The 22313-nt window shown below is 37.7% G+C and overlaps 1 protein-coding gene across 4 annotated transcripts in view; it reads left to right on the forward strand.

The window, feature by feature from the left end:
• Positions 1 to 22313, forward strand: part of ARHGAP8 (Rho GTPase activating protein 8) — a 94291-nt gene that overhangs the window by 12658 nt on the left and 59320 nt on the right. For 3 of the 4 annotated variants that reach the window (XM_037389068.1, XM_037389065.1, XM_037389067.1), the window contains 2 exons: positions 10931 to 11043; positions 14176 to 14313. In XM_037389068.1, coding sequence (XP_037244965.1) covers positions 11007 to 11043; positions 14176 to 14313 — 175 coding nt within the window. In that variant the 5' untranslated portion in view covers positions 10931 to 11006. The remainder of the gene's footprint in view (positions 1 to 10930; positions 11044 to 14175; positions 14314 to 22313) is intronic. The other variant, XM_037389069.1, reaches the window with a different exon arrangement.

Raw genomic sequence — 22313 nt, forward strand, 5'->3', positions numbered from 1 at the left:
CCTGTCACAAAATTTTGCTCACAGAAGCCAGCAAAATAAAGTGTATATGAGTTGCTAATGAGTTTAATTTGGTGACAAGATGAGCAAGAAACATTTTACACACTCTTACAATTCTAACATCAAGAAAACAGTGAAGCTCTTGAAATGTAATTTATTTAAAATTTTTGTTCTGTTGTAATTTCAGAGCATCTATAGAAATATCTAGAGTGGGGATGTGGGATTTTTTAGAAATTGAGATTCTGATGGGATGTACTGATGTGAATAGAGGGGAGGTTTGAGGTGGAATGAATCTGGAAGGAGCTTGGGTTCAGGGTTGCGTTTGAAATGGCTGTTGTTGCTGCTTGATTATATTGCTGGTACCAAACGTGAACTATTTTGGGCCCTCCTAAGCCCCTTGGCACAAACAGATCAATGACCGAGTTCTCATCTGAAACAATAAACTGCAGCTTCATGGACATTGTGCATTGAACTTTGTAGTAAAACACTATCTGGCTTTATGGTAATAAATTTCCTGCCTTGCACAGTAACCTACGGTAACTTAAAAATTGGCCAGGTAGAAAATGTTTAATCTTAATGCTTGTGAATTAATAGAGAAGTAATTGTTTCAGGCAAACCAACAACTAACTGGGTCTTCAGTGCACTGATTAAGAAACAATCCAGTACTAATGGAGAAGCAGTGGAATGATAGGTGCTGTTATCATTATTTAACTTGATTTTGAATTGAGATTTATAACTAAACATGAACTATATGTTTAACATATAAAATGGCTTTTGGAACTCACCTCCTGTGCCTTACAGTAGTATTTCATTTTGGTGCAGCCTGGAGGTGGGAGGGGTGATGGTAAGCCTGGGTATTGCTACATTTTGACAAGAACTGGAAACATTGGCTTGTGGTGCATAAATATAAGCAGAATATTAATTTATTTTAAAAGCCCTAATGTATTCCAGCCAGAGGAGTCCCCAGTGAATAATTATGCAATTAGAAAACCCCTTTTTTATCATAATACACCAACCCTTTGTCCAGTAACTTGTCAGATTAATTTAATTAAAAAACAGTCTTAAAAATACACTTGTCTACAATTGAAAGTGTGTAATCCCTTGAGATGGAAGTGCTGGTTAAACATGAGTTCAGCCCAACATAATTCTGCCACATTACTGTGTATTACAGTATATTAATTTAGAGAGCAAGTTCCATAGATGACTGATCATTAATGTTTATTATGATTACATTATAGTAATCATTGTTAGTCAATAAATATTTACGTTGAATCAAAAAATGGTGGTGTAGTGTGTCATATTGCAGCCACTTATCCATGTTCAGATAATTTTGTCCTAATGGTACACCAAAGCATACATGGCTTTCTGTTAATTGGTTATACATTAGGCACTTCTCTTTTTTTCTTTTTTTCCCCGTGTGCTTGCACCGTGCCAGATGAATGAGTGGTTGTGATAAGAAAATAGCTGCAGTGCTTCAAACAACAAAAAAGTGTTTCCAAAACCTCTTTGCTAGTAATGAGTAGAAATGATCTTTTTACTTTAGTGCTTTCAGAACCGTGAATGGCTGATACCTGCAGATACTTACATGCAGTAGGGAAACAGTTTTTATTTTGCGCTGACATGCCTAATTCTTCCCATAAATAGATTTTTGACTCTTTCCAGCAGAGAAGGTATGTCATGGTGGTGGGAAGAGACCATGCTTACATATTTCATGGTCAGTGAAATGACAATGCATTACTGGTTTCCCAGTAGATGAGGAACTCTAGTGATGGGCAGTCTAGTAGAACTTGTAGGTTCAAAGTACAAAATGCTCTGTTTACCTACCTGCTCCAGTCCTGCAACAGAGGTGATCACAAGTATTATAGAGGCAGGCAAGTTGAAATATACTTTTGAGATTGGACGTAGTATATATGTATACATGGGAAAATGCTTTATTAGGTGAGTGAGGTCTGCATGGCAGCCTGCAGTCCAGAGTCAGCTCTCAGAGGAAAGACAGGAGTGGACAGAGTTGTGTTTATACATCCCATGGGGGTGGTTCATGGCCCAGGACAAGCCTGTAAAGGACGTCCCAAACGGTAACACAGCCCCTGTTGCAGGAAGGGTATGATTGTGCTGCACTAAGCAGTAACCTTGTACTTTCCTATCTTCTTCCCACTCCAGCATCTATTACTGTACTACTTAGGTAATTATGTTCCAAGGTTTCTTATATACAAGCATGTCTATGTGTAACCAAAAATAAAAAATAATTTAAAAAAATCCCTAATGAATGCATTGTTCTCCCCCAAGGTGTGCTCTGAGAGCAAAAATAGTTCTGTCCAACAAAAGCTAAACTTAGCATTTCAGGAGTGTGCTACACAGTGTTTACCATTCTCCCTGCTGAGAATTCATTTTCTTGCAGAGTGTAGCAAATGTTGCTTTATCAGTTTTATATACAGTAGATGTTTGCTTTAAATTAATGCAATGCTTGTTAAAAGTTACCCAGTTGATGGCATCAGAAACTGAAGTCTGATTTGTACAGTATAGTACAAATATTTCAGAGCAAGTACAGTATAGCATGTAGACACCTCCTCATCTCCCTTTGGTATTAATAAATTTTTGTTCTAAACAAGGTTCGAGCCAATGGTGGTTAAGAGGATGCTTCAAAATTTCATTTATCATCTTTGTTAAAAATGCATACCCTTTCTGTGAAGTTACTGGTCTCTCCTATCTTTGCTGCTATACATCCATGTGGTAAATGTAGAATTTGCTTTGTATTTGTATGGAATTTGCACTGGTAGCTCAGTGATGAAAATTGCTGGCATACCAGGTTATTTCGCCATCGAGATTCACCAAATGCTGTATCACAGATGAAAACCATTGCTTAGAAAATTACAGTTCTAGTTGCTAGTATAATTGTAAATAATAAGGGAATAAAAATACATTTACTCATTCAGTCAGGCTTCAGCATTAACAGTTTAAGCAGCAAAAGTATAGTGGGATGAATTTTTAAGCCTTAATAGTTCAGGTAGTTGTACAAATAAAAGAAGTACATGCAAATTTCAGACAGTATTCTGTTCTAATTATCAGAGTAGTAGTATGAAACACCTTGTCCGCAGTTAGGGACTTTTCGTTCTCTTTGTTTCTGGAGGCTCTGCAACCTTGGAGATTCATTTATTTATGTGTAGCCTGAGAGCTTGAAATCTGATTGTGCCATGAGTGGGAGAGATGAGAAGAGAGAGAACGTCAGGCTGGAGAACTTGGATATCAGCAAAGCAGAGGGTTTTGTTAACCAGCAGATTTGGTGGTGGTTGCAGGTGAAAAATTATGTACAGAGGAAGTAAAGTAAGGTGAAGGAACTAGGGAGAAGGTAGAAAACAAGAGAGTCATGGTGGACGGGAAAACAGAGAGATGAACAAAGGGGATGGCCAGACAGAAAGGGGAAAGGAAGAAATTGGTGGATGGGAAGACAGGAAAACAAAGTGAGAGGAGTCAAATCAGAGGAGGAATAAATAGCCACTTGAATATGCACAAAAACACAGTCATGGAGGGGACAGCAAGCAGCAGGTCACCAACTCCCCCTCCTTCTTCACATTGCTAGCGAGGATCAGGTTTACCAGAGAGTTGGCATTTAGCTGAACAGAAGACAGGATTATCCCATCCCATCTTGAACTGCAAGTGTTAACGGAGTGTAAGCACAAAGCCAGGGACGAGTTGCCAGCAAAAGCTGGCATCCAAACTAGAGTCCCTAAACCGAAGAGCCGTGAAGCCTTAGGAGTAAGGAAGTCGGTTTGAGGTGCAGGCCCTGCAGGGAAGTCATGCACTGTGGGGGTGAGGGCCACAGAAGTGCCAAATACCCATAGTGTGCTGTCCACCATAATTGCTCTGCCTGGTTGAGACACCAGCCAGGATTTCTGCACGGTGCTGGGTGGCTCTGCCATGGAGAATTATTTTTTTGTGGCTCAGATTTACAATGCAGATGTGCTTTGAGTGGCCCAGGCATTGGAGGAGCATGGAAATGTGGCTTCAAAACTTCAAAGAAACAAAGCCATTCAGGTGTTTGGGGTGGAGTGGGGAGGTGGTGAGTAATTGGAGAATAATGATTCAGTATCTATTCAGGACTAAATACTGAAAAAAATGCAGCTGTGTGAACTTGGGCTTCTTTCCGAGTTTAGAACAATACATACCATTACCAGGTAAATGCTGTTCTCCTATTTTCCAAGTGCTGAATGAATGAGCCAAGCAGTAAATTGCTTTCAGAGAAAGCAGTGCTGTTTGAGCTGTGTGTAACTTGCTATGATGGAGCACACAGACTCGTGACAGGGAGACCGTCTTCCTTTCTTTTTGATTTCCAAGGCTGTGTCTTGATCCATCGCAGGAATTAACCTTTGTATGTGCTCCTTCTCTGATCATTATATGAAAAGAAGCTCAAAATCCCCCAAACTAATGTGATACAGAAAGGATAAAGTCTTTGTTTGGATTCTTCTTAAGGCCATATGCATTTCATTTTTATTTTTACTTTTTGATTTTAGCATAATATTTTTCATCTTAGCCTTAAAACCAGATAAGTTCTTACATTATTTCTGGGACAGGGTAGTGATACTACACCACAGTGTTATTTTGTATGGAGATGGGATGGCTTTAACCATTACAAATTATTTAACTATTTTTGTTACTCTGAAAGATCAGAGGTGTCAGCTTCATGTGTAAGAATGCAAACCATGTTAAAGTTTGTGCACAAGGCAAATGGTGATAGTTGCAGGAATATTTCTAATATTTTGCTTAAAATTTTAGCATGATGTTTTTGTCTGTTGAGTGATACGGAAATAAATTTATATTGATGAAATTAAGAGTAGTGATTATGCTTTTAAAGTTGATGGAAATGTCCATACATAGTTGGATAACCTTTTGTAAACTTGCATTGAATATATGATTTTCTAATAATGATTTTCTAACTGTAAGTATGTATTTACCAACCTGTGTATCATCAGCCTCCAAACACATTTTTTTTTCCCCTGTGTGGTGAATTACTTTTTCCTTTGAAAATGATTTTTTTTTTATGGAAAGTTTGCTTAATGTTTTGACATTGCAGAGAAATGTGGCTAGTTCTGGGAAAACGTGTATATTTATCTTTACTGCATCATAATCAATGGAACCTATAGCAGTAGTAAAATTAATTTGGAATTAAAGCCCAAATGGAAAATTTAATAAAATGAAAGCTGTTTAAATTATCCTGAATTTCAGGGTTCAACAACACTTCTCATCAATATTGATATATGGAAAATAACTGTAGAATATTTAATTTTCCAGGCTTCACAGTATTTTCATTTTGAAGAGTATTTCAGTTCTGTGCAAAACCAGGGATGCAGGCCTGCAGCTTTGTTTGCTGCGTGCAAAGCCTCGTTATGCAGCTGGCATCCTTGCCCAGTGCGGGAGTCCAGGCTGTAGAGTGAATCTGTACTGGCTCTCAGTGTGGAAGAACTCATTGCAGCAAACAGGAGACCCCCTTTATTTTAAGAACGATTTCATCCATCCATCTCTTTTGGGTTTGGGTTGTTTGTTTTTTTGTTTGGTTGTTTGGGGTTTTTTTTGCTTACCTACTTCCTATTTCTGCTCTGGTCAGCATGTTAGGTACAGTTGGGTGTTTACATCACACATCAGCACGCCTCTGTGGCAGAGTATATGACTGACTTTTGGAGACTACACAGGGTCCTAAAGATGCAAGCTGCTGTCAGAGATAACAGAGGGCATGGCTGTAGGTTATAGGCTCCCTCTTCCTTCATCCTTTGGTGTGGGCGGAAGGTATGGCAGCAAGCAGGGCTGTACTGGATCTCCTCCCTACCTGCAGCCTCTCAGCGTGCAGTAGTAGCAGTGCCTTCTCCACTATCATGAGGTGAGGAAAGCCACTGAGGACCAGCTGTTGCAGGAAAAGTGGTTGTTGTTTTTTTTTTCCCCCAGAGGAAATACAATACCAAATGCATACAGCAGTTTAGGGGAATCTGGGTCCTGCGTGTAAATCTCTGCTGTCAGTTAGGTAGCAGATGCAGTATAAACAGTGGCCTGATAGAATAAGCAGCAAGAGAAAAAAGAGTGAGAGAGTAAAGAGGGTAGGTGGGAAGCATTAGTATGGCATCAATAGGTTAAAAAAACCCAAACAAACAAAACCAAAAATACCAGAACAAAACCCCTTTATGCTGCCAAGTTAAATGTGGGAGTTTCTGTGGTATAATTTGTAGAAGCTGCAAGGAAGAAAATATTTTCCATGTTTCACCTGTGATGGAGATCTCAATGCCAACATTAAAAAATACTGGCATTTTAAAATGAGCATGTACTCCATACCCTTAGGTAGGCCATCTTTGTAGCATTTTGCACAAAATAGGAAGTAGGAGCTGGAAGAACAAGAGCAGTTGTTGGCTAGGCGTTAGTGCTGCTGCAGCAGGGATCTGGGGCTTGTTGGAGGAAAAGGCTGTAAAGAGATGGTGAGCAGTGAAGGAGAGCTGCCAGCAGCTGTGCTGCTTGTATACTTGCATGGATGTGCAGCTGCTCTGCTTTTGAACCAGTTTCATTTTAGAAGGCTAATCCATGCATTGTATATGTGGAAATACAGTAATCCTCTTCATTTTACTTATTCTGTCACAAAAATTGTTCTGTGTTATAACAGACCCTTGGAGTAGCAAGGCAGGCTGTTGACATTAGTTGAACTAGTCTCAAATCTGTCCTTAAAATGAAAGAGGCCCAAAGAACCACAGTCCTATGTGCTCTTCCTGGAAGTCTTGGTGTCTACTTGCTATTCGTGGTCTAGCTGATGTTCACCAAAGTGTTGCCAGCAAAGAACGGTAGGTCAGTAAAGAATATAAACATAAATTATGTCAAATACCTGAAATCAATTGCTAATGACAAATACGGACTCTGGTTTTGGTAGACACTATATAGGAAATACGCTGAGGAAAAATACTATTTAGTGCTGACAACCTATGGGATGAAAAGGAAGTTATTTTGAATACACTTTTCACACATACATTATGCACTCAGTTCTTGCGTTGCAGTGTTTATAAATTTTATAGCAAAGTTCCTGCAGTATTATAAATAAAAAAATTATCTTATGAAACCACTTTACATGGTTTTGTAGATGATGCTCCTTAGCAAATACTGAGTTTATGCAGAATTCTCATCCTATCAAAATGGAAATTGCAGACTGATGTTACATGGTGAGCTGTGTCACACCTTTTAAAAGTAACAAAGAACATCAATGCAAGGCAGGAATATCAGGAAGAAAAAAATGAAGAGAAACCGCAGTATTTAAATTTGAAGAAGAATGTATCTGACAGCTGAGTGAACAAAAAGAATAGTCATCAAAGATGTCTGCGCCTTGACAAATGTTGGGAGGAATCTCTTGCCTTTGTTTGGACTATCCATAGATGGGAGTTCATTATCAAGCAATTCTGCGTGCGTGACTGCCTTCATTTTCGATAAAGTAATGCTCTTTTAGGGATGTCAGTAAGTAATAACCTTGCCTGTGGAGAGATAGAAGATGTGGTATTTTGTAAAATACTTCCAAATTTCTATTATTAATAAAAGGCTTGTAGTTTGGCTCTTTTTGGCTCTTTTTTTTACTGCCTTTTTGGTGGAGTGAGGTGGGGGAAGGCACTAAATCTGACAGTTTACTAGAAGCGGGTGATACGTGGCATGGAACACTATTAAGGAGATTATGTTATCTCCTAGGAACAGAGAATGCTGTGGTCAACGGGAAATCAATTTCCGATGGTGCTACAGTAAATTTGTCTTGTAACGGGAAACTTCCTAATTGCTGCCCCAAGGGAACAGTAAGCTGAAAACCAGGCAGATGGTGCCTTCCCCATTTCCCTTATTCTTTGATTCCATCAAAATTATTTCTAGCTTCCTAGTAACTTTGTGTGTTAAACGTCTGCAAATGTTTTAACGCTGTCATAGTTGCCCTCACTTGTACAGTAACTTTGCTATTCAAAAGCCAGCTGTTTTTCAGCAGGTTTTGGGAGAGATTTAAATCTGACCTCTTTAGTTTGAGCCACTACTTCTAACTATAGTGTTAGCAAATAATGTGAAGGAAATTTTTTTTTTTTTATTCCTTGTTATGCAGTGGAAGGATTGTGTCTTTTTTTTTTTCTTCTTCAAGTGGAGGCTTAAGGAGTTGGCTTTTCTCCCTGTCCCATCAATTCATTGAGACTTCCATTACTCACATCATCTGAAAAGCATTCTAGTGTCAAAGATACAGCCTAGTTTTTATGACTTATGATTTTATTTATGATTTACGATTAAAATTCAATAGGATGAAAACGCCTGGTGTAAATTGGTATGTTAGAAGGAAGGTGGAGGCCTGTTTCCTTAGATCTCTGGTAAATACTTTGTTGGAGTAAAGTCTGCGAAGATCAGGTATCTTGAACATTGGCTTTCTTTGTTCTGAAAGTTTGGCTGAATGCAGGTGTAGTCTATGAAGACTAAATTGCGAAACGTAACAAGTAAGTCACAAAGTTTACTGCGGTCAAGTTCCAGCTTGAGTGAAGAGCAGAAAGGCCTGCTTGAAATGCTGGCTGGAGTTGGAAGCTGAGAGATGTGAATACAAGTGTGAGCTGTTGGTTGAATTCGGCAGCCCTTAAACTTCTGTGTCGTTACATTACTATGAAATGTAAACATTTTGTTTAGGAAAAAAAGTTGTGAGGAAATTCGGCAGATAAGATAGAAAGTTCGGCTTTCCCTGTTTTGCAACTACACTTTGCTTCAAAAACATTTTAAAATTTTGTTTATTGGAAGTAGATACTTACATACTACTTACTCCTGACCATTGCAGGTACTCATGAACCAAGTATTTATGAGCAAACTATGTCAATTACTAAATAATCTGCAATACCTGCCACAAATAATTTGCTAAAAAGCCATGCTTTATCACACTACTTGTGAACTGTTAATTTTAGAAATGTCTAAATACCAGTCAGATTAATTAAAAAAAAATTGATTACTGGTTGTAATATCAGTCACTACTTTTTGTTGTTGTTGTTGCATCATAATTTATAAACAACGGAGTTATCATTCTGAGTACCATGTGTTAACAAATTAACATGAACTGAAATATGTCTGGCCAAGAATTGCTTTAAATTTTTTTAAAAAGCTGTTGCTTAGTGAGAAATTGCATAACTTTCTCTTTTGAACTTAATAGGACTGTTCCCTGTGTATGTGCTTTTAAATGGAGAGTTTCCTGTGAATGGAGATAATTATTTTCAACAAGAAACAAATAAGATTGTTATAAAATAGTTGGTAACTGTTTGAAAATCTTCAGAGTGGTAGAACCATGTCATATTTTATCTGCAGTGCAGTATGTTATGGAAATGCATGGTTGCCTTTGGTGATAATCGTTATTACATTAGTATCAGATCTATGACATGTTTTGAAAATTTATAGAAAATCTTCATTAGCCATCAGAAGCTCTTTTAAATATCATAATAGTTAGCAGATACTTGTTTTACTGTGGTACCTGAGAGTTGTAGTCATACACTAGGATGCAAATCTGTTTTGCCTGCATAAACTGAAACCCAAAGGATAGACTTTGCATTAGCTAGTTGGAACGCAGCTCTGGTTCACACACGTAGTACCTGTGCTTGCTCCAATGACTAATCCCTCCTCAGGAAAATAGGTAAACATATGCTTATAATTAAACAGACATTTATTTGCTCTGTTGATGTGCATTTTCTTTCTAGAATACTACTTATATATCTTTTCTCTTGTTACCCCTGCCCCCCCCGAAAAAAAAAACCCAAACCCCACAAAACCCCAACCCCCAACCCACACAAAAGAAACAAACACCCCCCCCCCCCCCCAAAAAAAAAGAAAAAAGTCTCTCACAAACCCAACAAGAAAGGATGGTATCTAGTTTTCAGACTCGTGGGTCTAGAATAAACCTACTTAAGTTTTGGGATGTGCAGGGTGGGCAGCAGCAAGCAGGCAAACTGGTCTTTTTTCAGTCCAAAATAATTTTCCAGTTTCAGTGCTTTGAAGGAGCAACACAAAATCTAACCTCTTGGCAGAGGAGAACAACATACTCGCGTGTACTTTTTTTCCCTCTTCTTCCCCCAGTAACCAAGCCATGAATTTGCCTGTTTTGTTTTTACTGAATGTGTTTAGAAGAAACCAAATTGGTATAAAACAGGGGTTTTAAATTAAATTAAAAGGAGAGTTATAAAAGCTCAAGTTTCTTTCTCTTCTCTACACTCAAGTCTGGATTTTTAATTTAAGGGAAGTACTCATTTTGCTTTTTGGAACAGCTGCTTGGGGAGACAGATCTTCTAAATTGTGTTCTTCACTCCTGATGCTCACTTTGGGTCTTACTTAGTATTCTGTTTACAAAGCACTCCGCAGAGTGTTTGACATAAAGCAGTGATTACGCACAGGAACTGCTGTTTTTTCTTTTTTTATATATGTTAATGCTCACTTGAAATTTTCATGAAGCTCTTTCGTGTGAAATGTGGGATACAGAACGTTTCCTGTAATAAAACTTACATCTGCCATAGAATAAGTGACTTTGTGAGGCTATGGAGTATACATATCCTCTTCATTAGAGAAGTGTAATGAAGAAAAAATTAAGGTTTAAGTTGTTTCTGGAAGTGAATTAATCTACAGTTATGATGTTTGTCATTAAAAATGTGTAATACGTAAGTATTTTGAAGAACAACCCCTCTGAAATAAAAACAGGTCAATTTGTTGAAAATCTTGTTATACATAGCTTTTATTTTTTTTGGACCTCTGTTTTGAAATACTTTTATAGTACTCTATGTAGTAAGATAATGGTGGCCAAATGCTGATGAGCTGGTTTCTCAACAATAATTGGGCAGTAGGATTTCTGGGGTGGTTTTTTGTTTTCTTTTCCTATCTTTATAGTGGGTAAAATATGCCACTTTGTGATGACATTTAATTTTGTTTGTTTTTGTAGGGTTGACCCAAGGGCTATTTCATCCTGCAAGAAATCAGTTAGCAAGATCTGCATAGACTTGTTCCTAAGGGAAAACATGTCTGAGATTGACTATGAGAAGTTAGCTGAAATAGGTAAATATTTTTTATTATACTTCAAATGGCATCTGTGTAGAGTTACAGGTGATTTAATAGAGCATCTTCAGTAACTCAGAGGCTTCACCAACATTTTGTAATACTTCTTGGAGCAATCCAGTATGAGTTACAGCCACTGTACTGATGCGTACCCTATTAAAGCCATTAGGGTTGAAGGTTAGTTTAATACATGGAGCTTTTATGAATTATTGGTCGTTGTTGCTAGTGCAATTCTAGGCTATTGGAATATCACCATCATCACATATTGTGGCACAAATGGGAGTCATTACTCCAAACAGACAAGTATTGAATGAGCATAGAGATTGCTGTATTGCATGTTATCTCCAAAGATGTTAGTTGAGCTGAGCAATATGACCATGGCGTTAGGGGCCTTATATTTTGAAAGATCAGCATTATGTTGTTTTTTTTTTATCCGCTTGAGTTTTGGAGGATGCCAGGCTGAACTTAGAGCAAGAGTCTTCCAGGTCTCTCGCCACACCACCCTGCCATCTCCCTTTCCCCATCCCTCACCTTAGCTCTGATTTCCCCACATCATGAATTTCAGGAGCAGCTGGCTGGCTTTTTTATTTCTAGTGCCTGATTTAGAATCCATTGAAGGCAATTTTCCTGTAAGCCTTGGCCAGCTCTGGATCAGGCCCCTTGTGTTGTCTCCCAGCCTGGGTTAAACAGCAAGAACAGCGTGAGTAGTAACAGATGATCCTCTACTGTAGCTTGTGAAGCAGAGCAATAATCTCCTTTATCATTTGCAGGGAAAAAAATGGAGCTGAGTTCTCCCTCAGTTTGGAACAATGAATCTTCATTTTTTATTTGTGTTTATTACAAAACGTCCCTTGAGCTCCAGTCTTCTTACAAAGTAAAAAACAACAGAAACAAAACAAACAAACAAAAAAGACTGTATGAAGAATTATCTTACTAGGTTAAGGTTAACTAGCTTTTCAGTAGATATGATGGCTGTTGGGACTTTTTTAGACCTCATGAATAAGTGCAGTGCAAATGCGAGTGCATATTTACTTTGCTTCTGTAGTTCTTTGGTGCATCTCAAGGCTAGATAGCTTGATCTCTGTAATTTGTTACAAATCTTTACCCCTGTTTTTTTGAACCTGTCTAATTTTACGCATAATACAAAATACTTTTTTACAGAAGGAGTTAGCCTCTGCCTCTCTGTACCAAAGGCTGTAGTTAATATGCTGTTTTTTTCTGTTGTGTTTCACTTGAATATACATTTAACTTTTAATAAAGCCTGTTAAGTTTCAGTGGATTATGGTAAATGGTTCACAGTTCCTGCTTCACATTCTCACAGACTAGCATTTTCTATTTCTTTTTTTCTCTCTCCTTTGCAACTTTTTGTTTCTTTAGCTGGTTACAGTGCTCAGACATGGAAAAAAACCCAAACTGAAAGCCAAGTGTGCTTTCCTTGTTCATGTTGTTTTAACATGATTTAAATATTTTAAAAAGGAAAAAATTGTGAAATTCTTACACTGCATTATGTTTGTATTATTCTTCCCGGTTCTTGGGACCAAAACATTATTCAAAGTGAAAGAATAATTTTCCAGTTAAGGTTAGTGTAGCTTTTTATATATGATACACTTTTAAAGGATAGAAAAATAAACATTTTGGAGATGATAGTAAGAATTTAAACTTTTTTGTGTATATGAAGAGGACCCTAACGGTGTGTTTCTAAAGGCAGATTATTTATTTATTTTTTCTGTATGACTGCTGATTTATTTTCTGAAAAGGCTTTAATATGAATTCAGACATAAAGAAATGTAAAAGTAGTACACCTGTTCCTGACTCCTCTTTGTCTTTGAGAAGCCCAGCCACTAGTGGCATTTTTCATCCTTGTGAAATTCAATTTTGCTACAAATCACTAAAAATAAAAATGAGACAATAAAGCTTTCATGTGGCTGTTCATAGAATAGAAAGATACTCAGAAACTGTGAGTGGAAAGCATTCCAAAATATTTAGGAAGAGTTTTTCTCTAATACTTACTAGGTACTGGCACATAAATCTGGATTAAATCAATACTTAATATATTCTTTCTCCCCTAGTGTGTCTTGTGTGGTGGTCCAGGCATATGAAATATTCAGATAATCAGAAGACAAAATGTTCCTGAGGCACTTTTTAAAGTGGCACTAATAACGTTATAGATAAAACTGTTAATTCTACCTTTTTAAAACAGGCATGGTAAAAAGAGATAGATGATGTACAGGGGCAGTGCATCTTATCAGATCATTAATTTTTCTCTTTATGTGTGCCTTTTCTTCTCTTAAGCCACCAAGACACTTGTGTGTTTGTTTGTCAAAAACTCCAACCAAAACAAAACCAAAAAACCCCCGAACAAGATTGATTGACCTTGTGTTGCTCATTTCAGTGCAGAGTAGATTTTAGTTCTAGGATCTAGTCCAGAATCTACTGAAGGTAGAGGAAGGATGCCCATTAATTTAACTGGGCTTTTGAGGAGATTTTAACACCTTTGCTTGGCCTCTAGTTGGAGTATATGCTGGATGGACTTCAAGGTTGCCTTGCCTATTGCAAGTTGAGAAGATTAAAGGATTTCAAGGAAACAGTGGATTTTGCGCACAGTGAGATGGAGATTTGTTTGCAATTTGCTACCTTTATGCAAAGTAATGAGTCTGCTCTCAGAGAGCGTTCACACAGGGTGTTAATGAGGAATAGCTGCCAATGCACATGGTAGCATACTGAAAGTTTGACTTCTTCATTTGGGCAACCTTGAAATAAAAGGCAAGAAGCTGTAGGTGGATACAAGAAGCAGGTTGTGGGAGTGTAGAAGATGATGAGATAACACCAGCAGTCTTGAATAGCAAGGTCACAGCATGCCAGCTGTCCAGTCACTGTTGAGACGTTTGTGAGCATCAAAGTAGGTAATAATCTGGAGGATGACATGAAGGTAGCTTTGAGATATTGAAAGGTTGCTTTCCCCACACCTGAGAAAGGGTAAAGAACAAGAAATTGATTTGAAACTGCAACAAATAGTGATAAAGGCCTGTGTTTTTGTCAAACTGAGCTAAAGTTGAACCCATCAAAAATGTGTCAGGGACAAAAGTTTTTCTTTGTTCATTAGCACTTAAGCATTCTTGCTTGCTCGTTTAGAACTGCAGAAAGATGAAGCAGAAGATACACAGTCAGAACAGGGAGAAACATTTATGCCACCACCGCTTATGGATCCTGAGCTAAATATCAATCACCCCTACTATGATGTTGCGAGACATGGCATCATCCAGTTAGCAGGTATGTTTGGGAAATAACTATGGCTTTACCTTACTACACCTCTTCCCATGGTTTTCTTTCTGTACTCCTAAAGGTGATGCATAGGAATCATGTTGATGCTTTCATCCTTCATCCTGAAAAGCAGCTGAATGATTATACGTGAACTCGATGCTTTTCTACAGATGACTTATGAGCCAAATATTTGAGCTTAATCTTGCTTTAAAATACAACTGTAGCAATATATAGTATATTCTAAGGCCTAACTGTGGATTTAACAGGTCTGTACTTTATTTGTGATAAGCTGTTCTGTTTTCCGAATAACCTGAAGTGTTGTGCAGCCACATGTAATCATTTTTCTAGTCTACCCTGGAAGGGGTGTGCAACCAAAGAGATATGGGTTACTGTATAAAAACAAACAAAAAGCAGAAAGGAAACTGTTGATGTAAATGTTAACTGCATTTATCACCTCACTTCCTGTTGTGGCATAGAGAGAAACTATGGGTATATAGCATATTTGCATATTGGATCATTTAATATTTACAGTAATTTGTTTTTAAACCATTCTGGCAATGTATAGGACAATATAGCAGCATCTCTTTAAAGTATCCTTTGCATATTTTTTTTCTTCTTTTGGCTTATTCTTGGCATCAATATGCTTGTTAAAATAGCATTAATTGTCACAATCCTGAACTAAGGAAATGTATATAATAAGAAACAACAATATTTAAGACTGCTCATCTTAATGAAGTCTAAGATTGTGTTGTACTGTGCACACTTCTTGTACATCATACTTTATTGAGCCTAGATTATGATTTTTCGGGAAGGTGATGAACTCAGGTTATACATAGGTACCTTCCTGAATTTGAGCCATAAACAGGATATCATCTAGATAAATACCAACTTTAACAAAACCTGTCCTCTAGTGAGGTATGATTAATAGGACAGTGAAATCTGTGGTCAATTGACTTCTGACTTATAGTGGGAGGAGAATTCTGCCCATAGTACCTTCTCTTCTTGAAGCTAGTTGTACATAGGGGAATAATTACTTTTACCTTCGTTAAAACTAACCCCACAACATGACTCAAATCCATAAACAGGAAAATAACAGATTCACATTCTTCTGATTCAAAAGCTACTACCTGCTAACCCACTAGGATGTTTCTCACTTGATCACCAGTTATGGGGTGGGGAAACACCAAGATATAGAAGTTATTAATGAAACCATTGAAATCAAACTGACAAAGTGTGAAATAGATGTGTTAACAGACGCAGTGGATACACCAGAGTCACTATAACTGTATCCCAAAGAACCTCTTCCATCTGCTGTATTAAGCAGTGCTACATGATAATGCTTTAAAAGAGATCTTCAGGACTTTTTTTTTCTCCTGCTAGTATACTCAACATCAAATTGTGATGGGCCATGTATGTACTGCTTCGAATTTAATCATGCAGAAGTTTTTAGTAAATGTTTGTTGTTGCTCCTTGTTCTTCATTGGCTCAAAGCTGTCCCAGAAGCTGTAAGCACTTGCTATTTGTCTGCTTTAGCTGGTTTTAATTCTAAAGGCTCCTTGTATTTACCTTGGAGGAACATTGTGATTTTTGCAGCTGTGGGCAAGGCTGCTGGGTGATGAGCTGAAACCCCTGATTCTGTACTCAGGCAAAGCTCGTGTTCTCCATCAGGTCAGACTGGGGGAAACGGGACAAGTTGCAAATCTTAGTAGGTTCCCCTTGACTAACCAATAAGACATTCTCTGCTGATTTTAAAAAAATAAAGTTTACTTACTACCAAGGCAAATGAAAACTAACTTTTGTAGTCCCAGAAGGACGCTGTCATTTGACTCTGAAGAGTTAAAATGGTGGAGGAACTCAAAAAAGGGGAAAATTTTAGAATGAGAAGGTGAAATGGAACAGCTTCTTTTAAAAATTTACACTTTTACTGCTGGTGAAACAGAGAACATGTGGTGAAGACAGAATGGTAACCAGCCTGCCCTTTCCTGAGCAGTCCTGCCTGGCTTTGTCTCACGTCTTATTCCTGTGTTAGAGAATGGGAATGTACTTCTGTATGGTCAGGTGAAAGCCACAGTGATTTTTAGACCTACCTGTAGCTTCCATTGTTTCATCTTGGAACTTGCTTTGTATCAGTGTTTTCTTGGAATAAAGTCCAAATGTAAGGTATACTCCCAGTTGAAATTCACCAGAGCAAATGGAGGCATTCACAAGGTGAATCTTGCCTGAAATGTTGGATTATTTCTGATGGTTTTCTCCTTAATACCACAGTCTATTGTAGGGAAAAAAGGTTCCCTAGCCATTGTTTAAGCTCAGAAAAGTGTGACTTCAGCTGCCATTTCAGTCAGAAATAGATGATGGGGTTTTGCAAGTCTACTGGACAATTTAAATGCGAAGCACAAGCCAGGAGCCATGCTTCAGACAGCAGTCTGCACCTTCTGAAGCAGCTCTGATGCTAGGATGAATGTAAGAGGCGAACGCAGAGGTGTGCGTATGAATGCAGAGCACCGGGAAGGTGAAATATAATCTGAAGGCATGCTTCACCTCCACAAAATGAGATCTCCCTATCCCCAGTGTTAACTGGTGTGGAGTCAGGTTTGTATGTTTTCTGGATTTAGATTCAAGTGAGGAAAAGATGAGCTCTTCAGATCTGCCTTTCATCCTGAAAGAGGCCAGTCCCTTTTGAAATAAATAATTTTTATATTATTTGTACCCAGTTTGTAATGGTTTTAATCTCTTTGGGTAAGGAAAAGTATAATTTCAGTGTTTGGGATGGGTGTTTTAAAGCAATTCTGAAAGCTATTCCTGCAGTTTTAATTCTGTGATTGAAAGACAGTGAGAGGTATTGTCTGAAATGTTTGGAGAAAAAGATTAGGTGAAAATATTTGCAGTAATTTATCTATCTCTTACAGTGATCTAGTTTCCAACAGTTAATTTAAAAAAAACCCCACAAACAAAAAACCACTACAAAAATTCCTTTTCGCTGCTCACAAATTAAGATGATTTGTACCTACTTTCCATAACAATAGCTTTGACTACATGCAAATGAGATTTTTTGAGTCGTATTCATACAGTGTGAAAATACAATTAATTAAATAATAATACAGGACATTTTAAAAAGATGTAAGCTTTAATAATTGTTTATTAATTGCAGAGTGATTTAGGTCACAAATACCAATGTGCAACTGGCTACTCTAAGCATATGTAAATGGAACAGTGCTGCAGTGCTGGTTCTTTTGAAGAAGAAATTTCAATCTGTTGCCTAAAAAAGAAACTCAAGATTTTTTTCTTTGTGGCAAAAAGGAAGGGACATATAAGCATACATGATGCATCAAGCTTCTTTATTTTCTTTAGTTTGCTTCTGTAATATGATTGCTGACAAAGTTTTGCAGTACCTTTTTTTTGCATACATGCTCTTTAGTAGGACTCTCTCTGGTGCTTGTGTTTTCGTTAACTGTGAATTACATCCTTTTACATGTTAGGAAATTTTTTTTAATGGAATCAAAGTCCATCATTGTTTTAAATCAGTATTTCCCCTGTTAGCCTTTTATTGCTTTTCTAGTTATATTTAAAAACTTATTTATCTGGTATCCTGTCTTGGGTCTTTGTAGAGACTGTCCATATTTTTCTTCAAGATCCAGTTGGTTTCATGCCCCTTTCTACGTTTGAACCAGTGCATTAGAAACTGATAAGCGTTATGTAGATCAGACTTTGAAAGGTACGGTTGTAATTTAGTTTTTGTAACATGTAAATAGAAACTGAGGTAAATTACCTAATAAGCCTAAGTCACAAGTCCTAATAATTTTCAGTCCATCTCAGTGCTGTATTGCTACTTCTTTTAATACCTTTAGGAGCAGATCTGTGGTCTGTAAATTGCAGTGCCACAGGAAAGAACTGGGTTTAAAGACATTTTTTGTTGTTGTTAAAAAATTCAGTTTTTTAATTTTTCTGGTTTCCACAAGGCAGTATCTCTGATGTTATTTCATGAGTACCCTTTTGGGGAAAACAACAAATTAGCTGGAGAGACCTAAGACTTGGGCACTTTTCAAGAAGGAACCTGAAGACTCTGCTTTGTGACCTATTTGCAGCACAACAGTAGATTTTAATGTGGGCTTTGCACTTTACAAAGCATGTCCTAACCATTTGGGTGATGTTTTTCTCTCAATTGCTATGAGAGGAGTTTCAAAATAAAGATTAATATTAATGAAAAGTATTTCCTGCTTCAGTGAGGGGGGAACTTGCCTGAGTGATAGGACCATGGGTTCAAATCCTTTAGGCAGGAATTGAAATTGTGTTTTCCAAATTCTGCACCAGTTTTCCTCTTGCATCTTTCTCCAACCTTTTTTTTTTTTTTTTCAGAATGTGGAAGGAGATAAATATTTAGCATATTCCTCACTTTGAACATTGGACTGTAAGTTATAGTGTCTTTTTTAAAGACAAAACTGAGTTAATTATGTCAAAATATATGGACATGGTTTCTTGTTGAATCTGAGAAAATAAAACAAGTTTGCTTTAACCATAATTTAGTAGAGCAACAGCCTTGCTAAAATAAACAATGGCTCAAGGTGCCAAATGCAAATGTGAACTCAATTTTAGCTGTGGGTAGCCTGACAATATATCACAAGCCATTCTGCACCTGAATATATCTTATGAAAAAGAAAAACCTAGCACTATTTCCCCTTTACCAAATAAATGTAAATTACATTCCTTTTGTGTTTGACTATTCTGTTTCTTTGCTTTTCTGAAATTTTCTTCAAGCTTTCTGTGAATTATCAAAATATTAGTTTTGCATCACTGAAAGCAGTTTTGTTTTTTCAGTGCTCCTTTTAAGACTAGAGCATTGTTCTAATATAGAGAGTCAGCCTAGAACTGTACTGACATTGGAGAGGCTAGCTTCAGGAACGGCTTTAACTCACCCTTATTTCAACTTATTTGACATAGTTTAAGAGGAGCACAGATGAAATGTAAATAATTAATCACGTCAAAAAAGCAGGCTATCCCTTTGCTTTCAGCTGAGCTGAAAAAAAGATGTGCTATGGCAAAGTATTTTTCTTTAGACAAAATTTTTAAAAATATTACTCACAGAGGAATCTTTGATAGGGAATCTTTACTTTCTGAGGGGAATGAACAAGGTTCCTGAGGCAGGAAATCTCCTGAACATTCACTTATAGTCACTCCTGTTTAGAAAGACACCTGGCACGTACTTGACTTTAATTGCAATTTTAGTCCTTTCAGAATTAGCCAGGTGCAGTACAGGTGCAATCCTCTTACAGAAAGTTGGTTTCTAAATAAAAAGGTGGACAGAAGTAGAATCCAGAGGAATTAATGCAAAATGGGAGCTTTGTGAAATCAAAATGAGTTGACTTGGAATTTAGAGTTGGTGTCATCTGTATTTCCTTGATGGATCTGGTCTCTGTCCCAAAGGATAAACATTACAATGGATATTTTTAATATTTCATCTTTAACTGGCTAGTGTCTGTTGTAATATATTTTCATATGACCAGTGAAGGCGATCAGTACCAGGAGAAAGAGGACCTGGGTCTCTACAGCTAAAGGTATAAGCTTCACCTGCTAATGTTGAGACTCAGCTGTGTAATCTTGGCTGTGTATTTCTTAACTAAGAAGAGTTTGCTGTTATGGATGGGCAGAGACCCATAGTGGGTTAGTTGTGGTGTATTTACTGTCCACTACTCAGCCTAGGCAAAACACAGGGGTTTCATAATGGCTTTTTTGCAACCGTGTATTTCCTTGAGTTGTAAAGAGTAGAAGGAGGCACAGTTTGTCTTACCATTTAACATAGTGTAATTGAGGTTTAGGCTCATTTTCTCTACTTAAATTATATTGAAGCGACAAATATGTGAGCAAGTGTTTTCACTGGTGTGGCAAGTCCCCTGGATTTTGACCCTGCTTCTACTCCCATTGAAACCAATGGAAAAACTTCTGTTGAATTGAGGGCCTTGCTTTGCTGTAATGGGATAATGACATGCTGCAGTGAAGTAAAATGATATTTCACTTTTCACTTATAAAATAGTAATGTTTAGTATCGTTAGAACAAAAGCTTTTAAAGAGTCATGCTGAAATTACAGCATTTGAAAGATCTCATATGCAAATTGGAATGAGCTGTATCGTTAGAAAAAAGCCTTTTCATTTGCAAGAAGCAGTTAGGAAGTGCTGTGCCATCCAAATTCTTAATTAAAAAGTAGAACGATCCTCTTTCCCACTTGCCCTTTCCTGTGTCTTACTGTAACTTTTGAAAAGTTTGGTATCAAAAGTGATGTATGATTCATTTCTGTTTCAGTGAAAACCAGACAAATAAAACGCCAGCAGATAGCTTGTACGTGAATGTGTGTAAATCTCATTGTGGACAGCGTGCTGTATGCACCCTCTTTATTCACGGCTGGCATCGCTGTGCTGTACTTCCAGGAGCGGCTTGGCGGCCAGCGCAGTTTACAGTCCTCAGGCTGCCTGGGGAAGGTCTGCATGATAACAAGTGCCTGACCCAGGGGCAGGAGGCTCCTACCCACAGGCGAGAGATGTCTGCCAGACCTTTTCCCTGCACCAGGGCAGAATCTGAGCCAGGGAATTTTGAAAAAGTGTAGGTGGGTGGCTAGAGGAGTAAAACCAGTGCAGAAAGATAAGGGGAGGAGCTTGTTTTCCAGAGAGGGTACAAGAAGTTATCAGCTTTCATCTGGAAGTGTTCGGTGATGTTAGGCTGTGGAATGAAGTAGGTTAATATGAAACAACGTTTTTGATGTGAAAGCAAAACATTGTGGAGCAAAGGCTGAAATTGCACTTTTTTGCTTTTGTCCCCTGTAGAGAATGAGACATCTTTCAGGTCTAACTTGTTTAAGCCCAAGTAGCAGGGAAATAAGGGTTTTGTGGGACTCAAATATATTCTGTGCTGATTTTAAATCAGCATACTTCCAGTTACACTGTCCTTTGAATGTGCAGGTAACTGCCACTCCCTACTTTACCCTTCAAACTGCACTTTCACGTGTTTGGGTAAAAAGTCTGTCCTCAAGGTCATGGGATTCAAACCGTGTTGGACTGGGAAGCAAATATGACGGGCCTTTCCAGGGTGCTCACGCACAGCCCTTCTCATGGAAGGTAAGGGAATCCTGCCTCTGGTTTGAACAGCATTTCATGTGTCCTGTTAAAATTTGATGTTCAAAACATTATTGATGCCAATGAAGAAGGAACGGCCTCTTCCTTCCTTTAGCTGTCGTCACTAATGGGAAGCTGGCACTGCTTTATTTAGTTTTTAATGGAGTTGAGGCTCTCGGTCACCTTTGCGGTTTGCTCTTGTTGCCTGTGTGGCACTGCGGGGTGGGAGAACGAGGTGCTCTGCTCGGCTGGCAATTTTGAGAAAGTTTCTCTGCCTCAGTTTTCCCATTATTGAAAGTGGGCAATTATGTTTGTTTATGTTTTAAGTGTATCTGTTTGCAGTCTTTCATAAAGCTGGTTATTTTTTTCTGGCTTTTAATTCAAGCAGTCAGATGTGACCAACAGTGGCAATTAGTGACTCATTTAGTAATTTAACTGGAAACCTTTCTTAGATTTATTTTGGTCATGAAAGTGATTATCTCTAACAAATAAAATACTCTACAGTGGACTGTAACACAGCAATTTTTTCACAAACAAGTCATGATTTAGAAAACAATCTTTTATTAATGTTTTAATTTAATTTTAGTACATCATTCATATTAATGCATGTCACATTATAATGCCTTTATAAGTACTCTGAGAATATCAAACAAGACACCTAAAAATAAGTTCAGGAAATAAATTATGGTCTGTTTAAGAACAATATGCAGGCATATCTGAGTACATATAATTGTGGTGTTGTGCATATTCTTCCTTTAGTGGTGCTCAAGCACCTTATTTAACCCAGGAGTCAGAATTTATTTTTAATGTGGGAAGGTACACCAGGTCTTGGGTGAAAAAACACCTTTGAGAAAGATAATAAAAATAAGCAGTCAGCCAGAAAAGGAACAGGAAGAACCAGCCAGCAGAGA

This window comes from Falco rusticolus, chromosome 5, assembly GCF_015220075.1.
Source record: "Falco rusticolus isolate bFalRus1 chromosome 5, bFalRus1.pri, whole genome shotgun sequence".
Classification (NCBI taxonomy): Eukaryota; Metazoa; Chordata; class Aves; order Falconiformes; family Falconidae; genus Falco; species Falco rusticolus.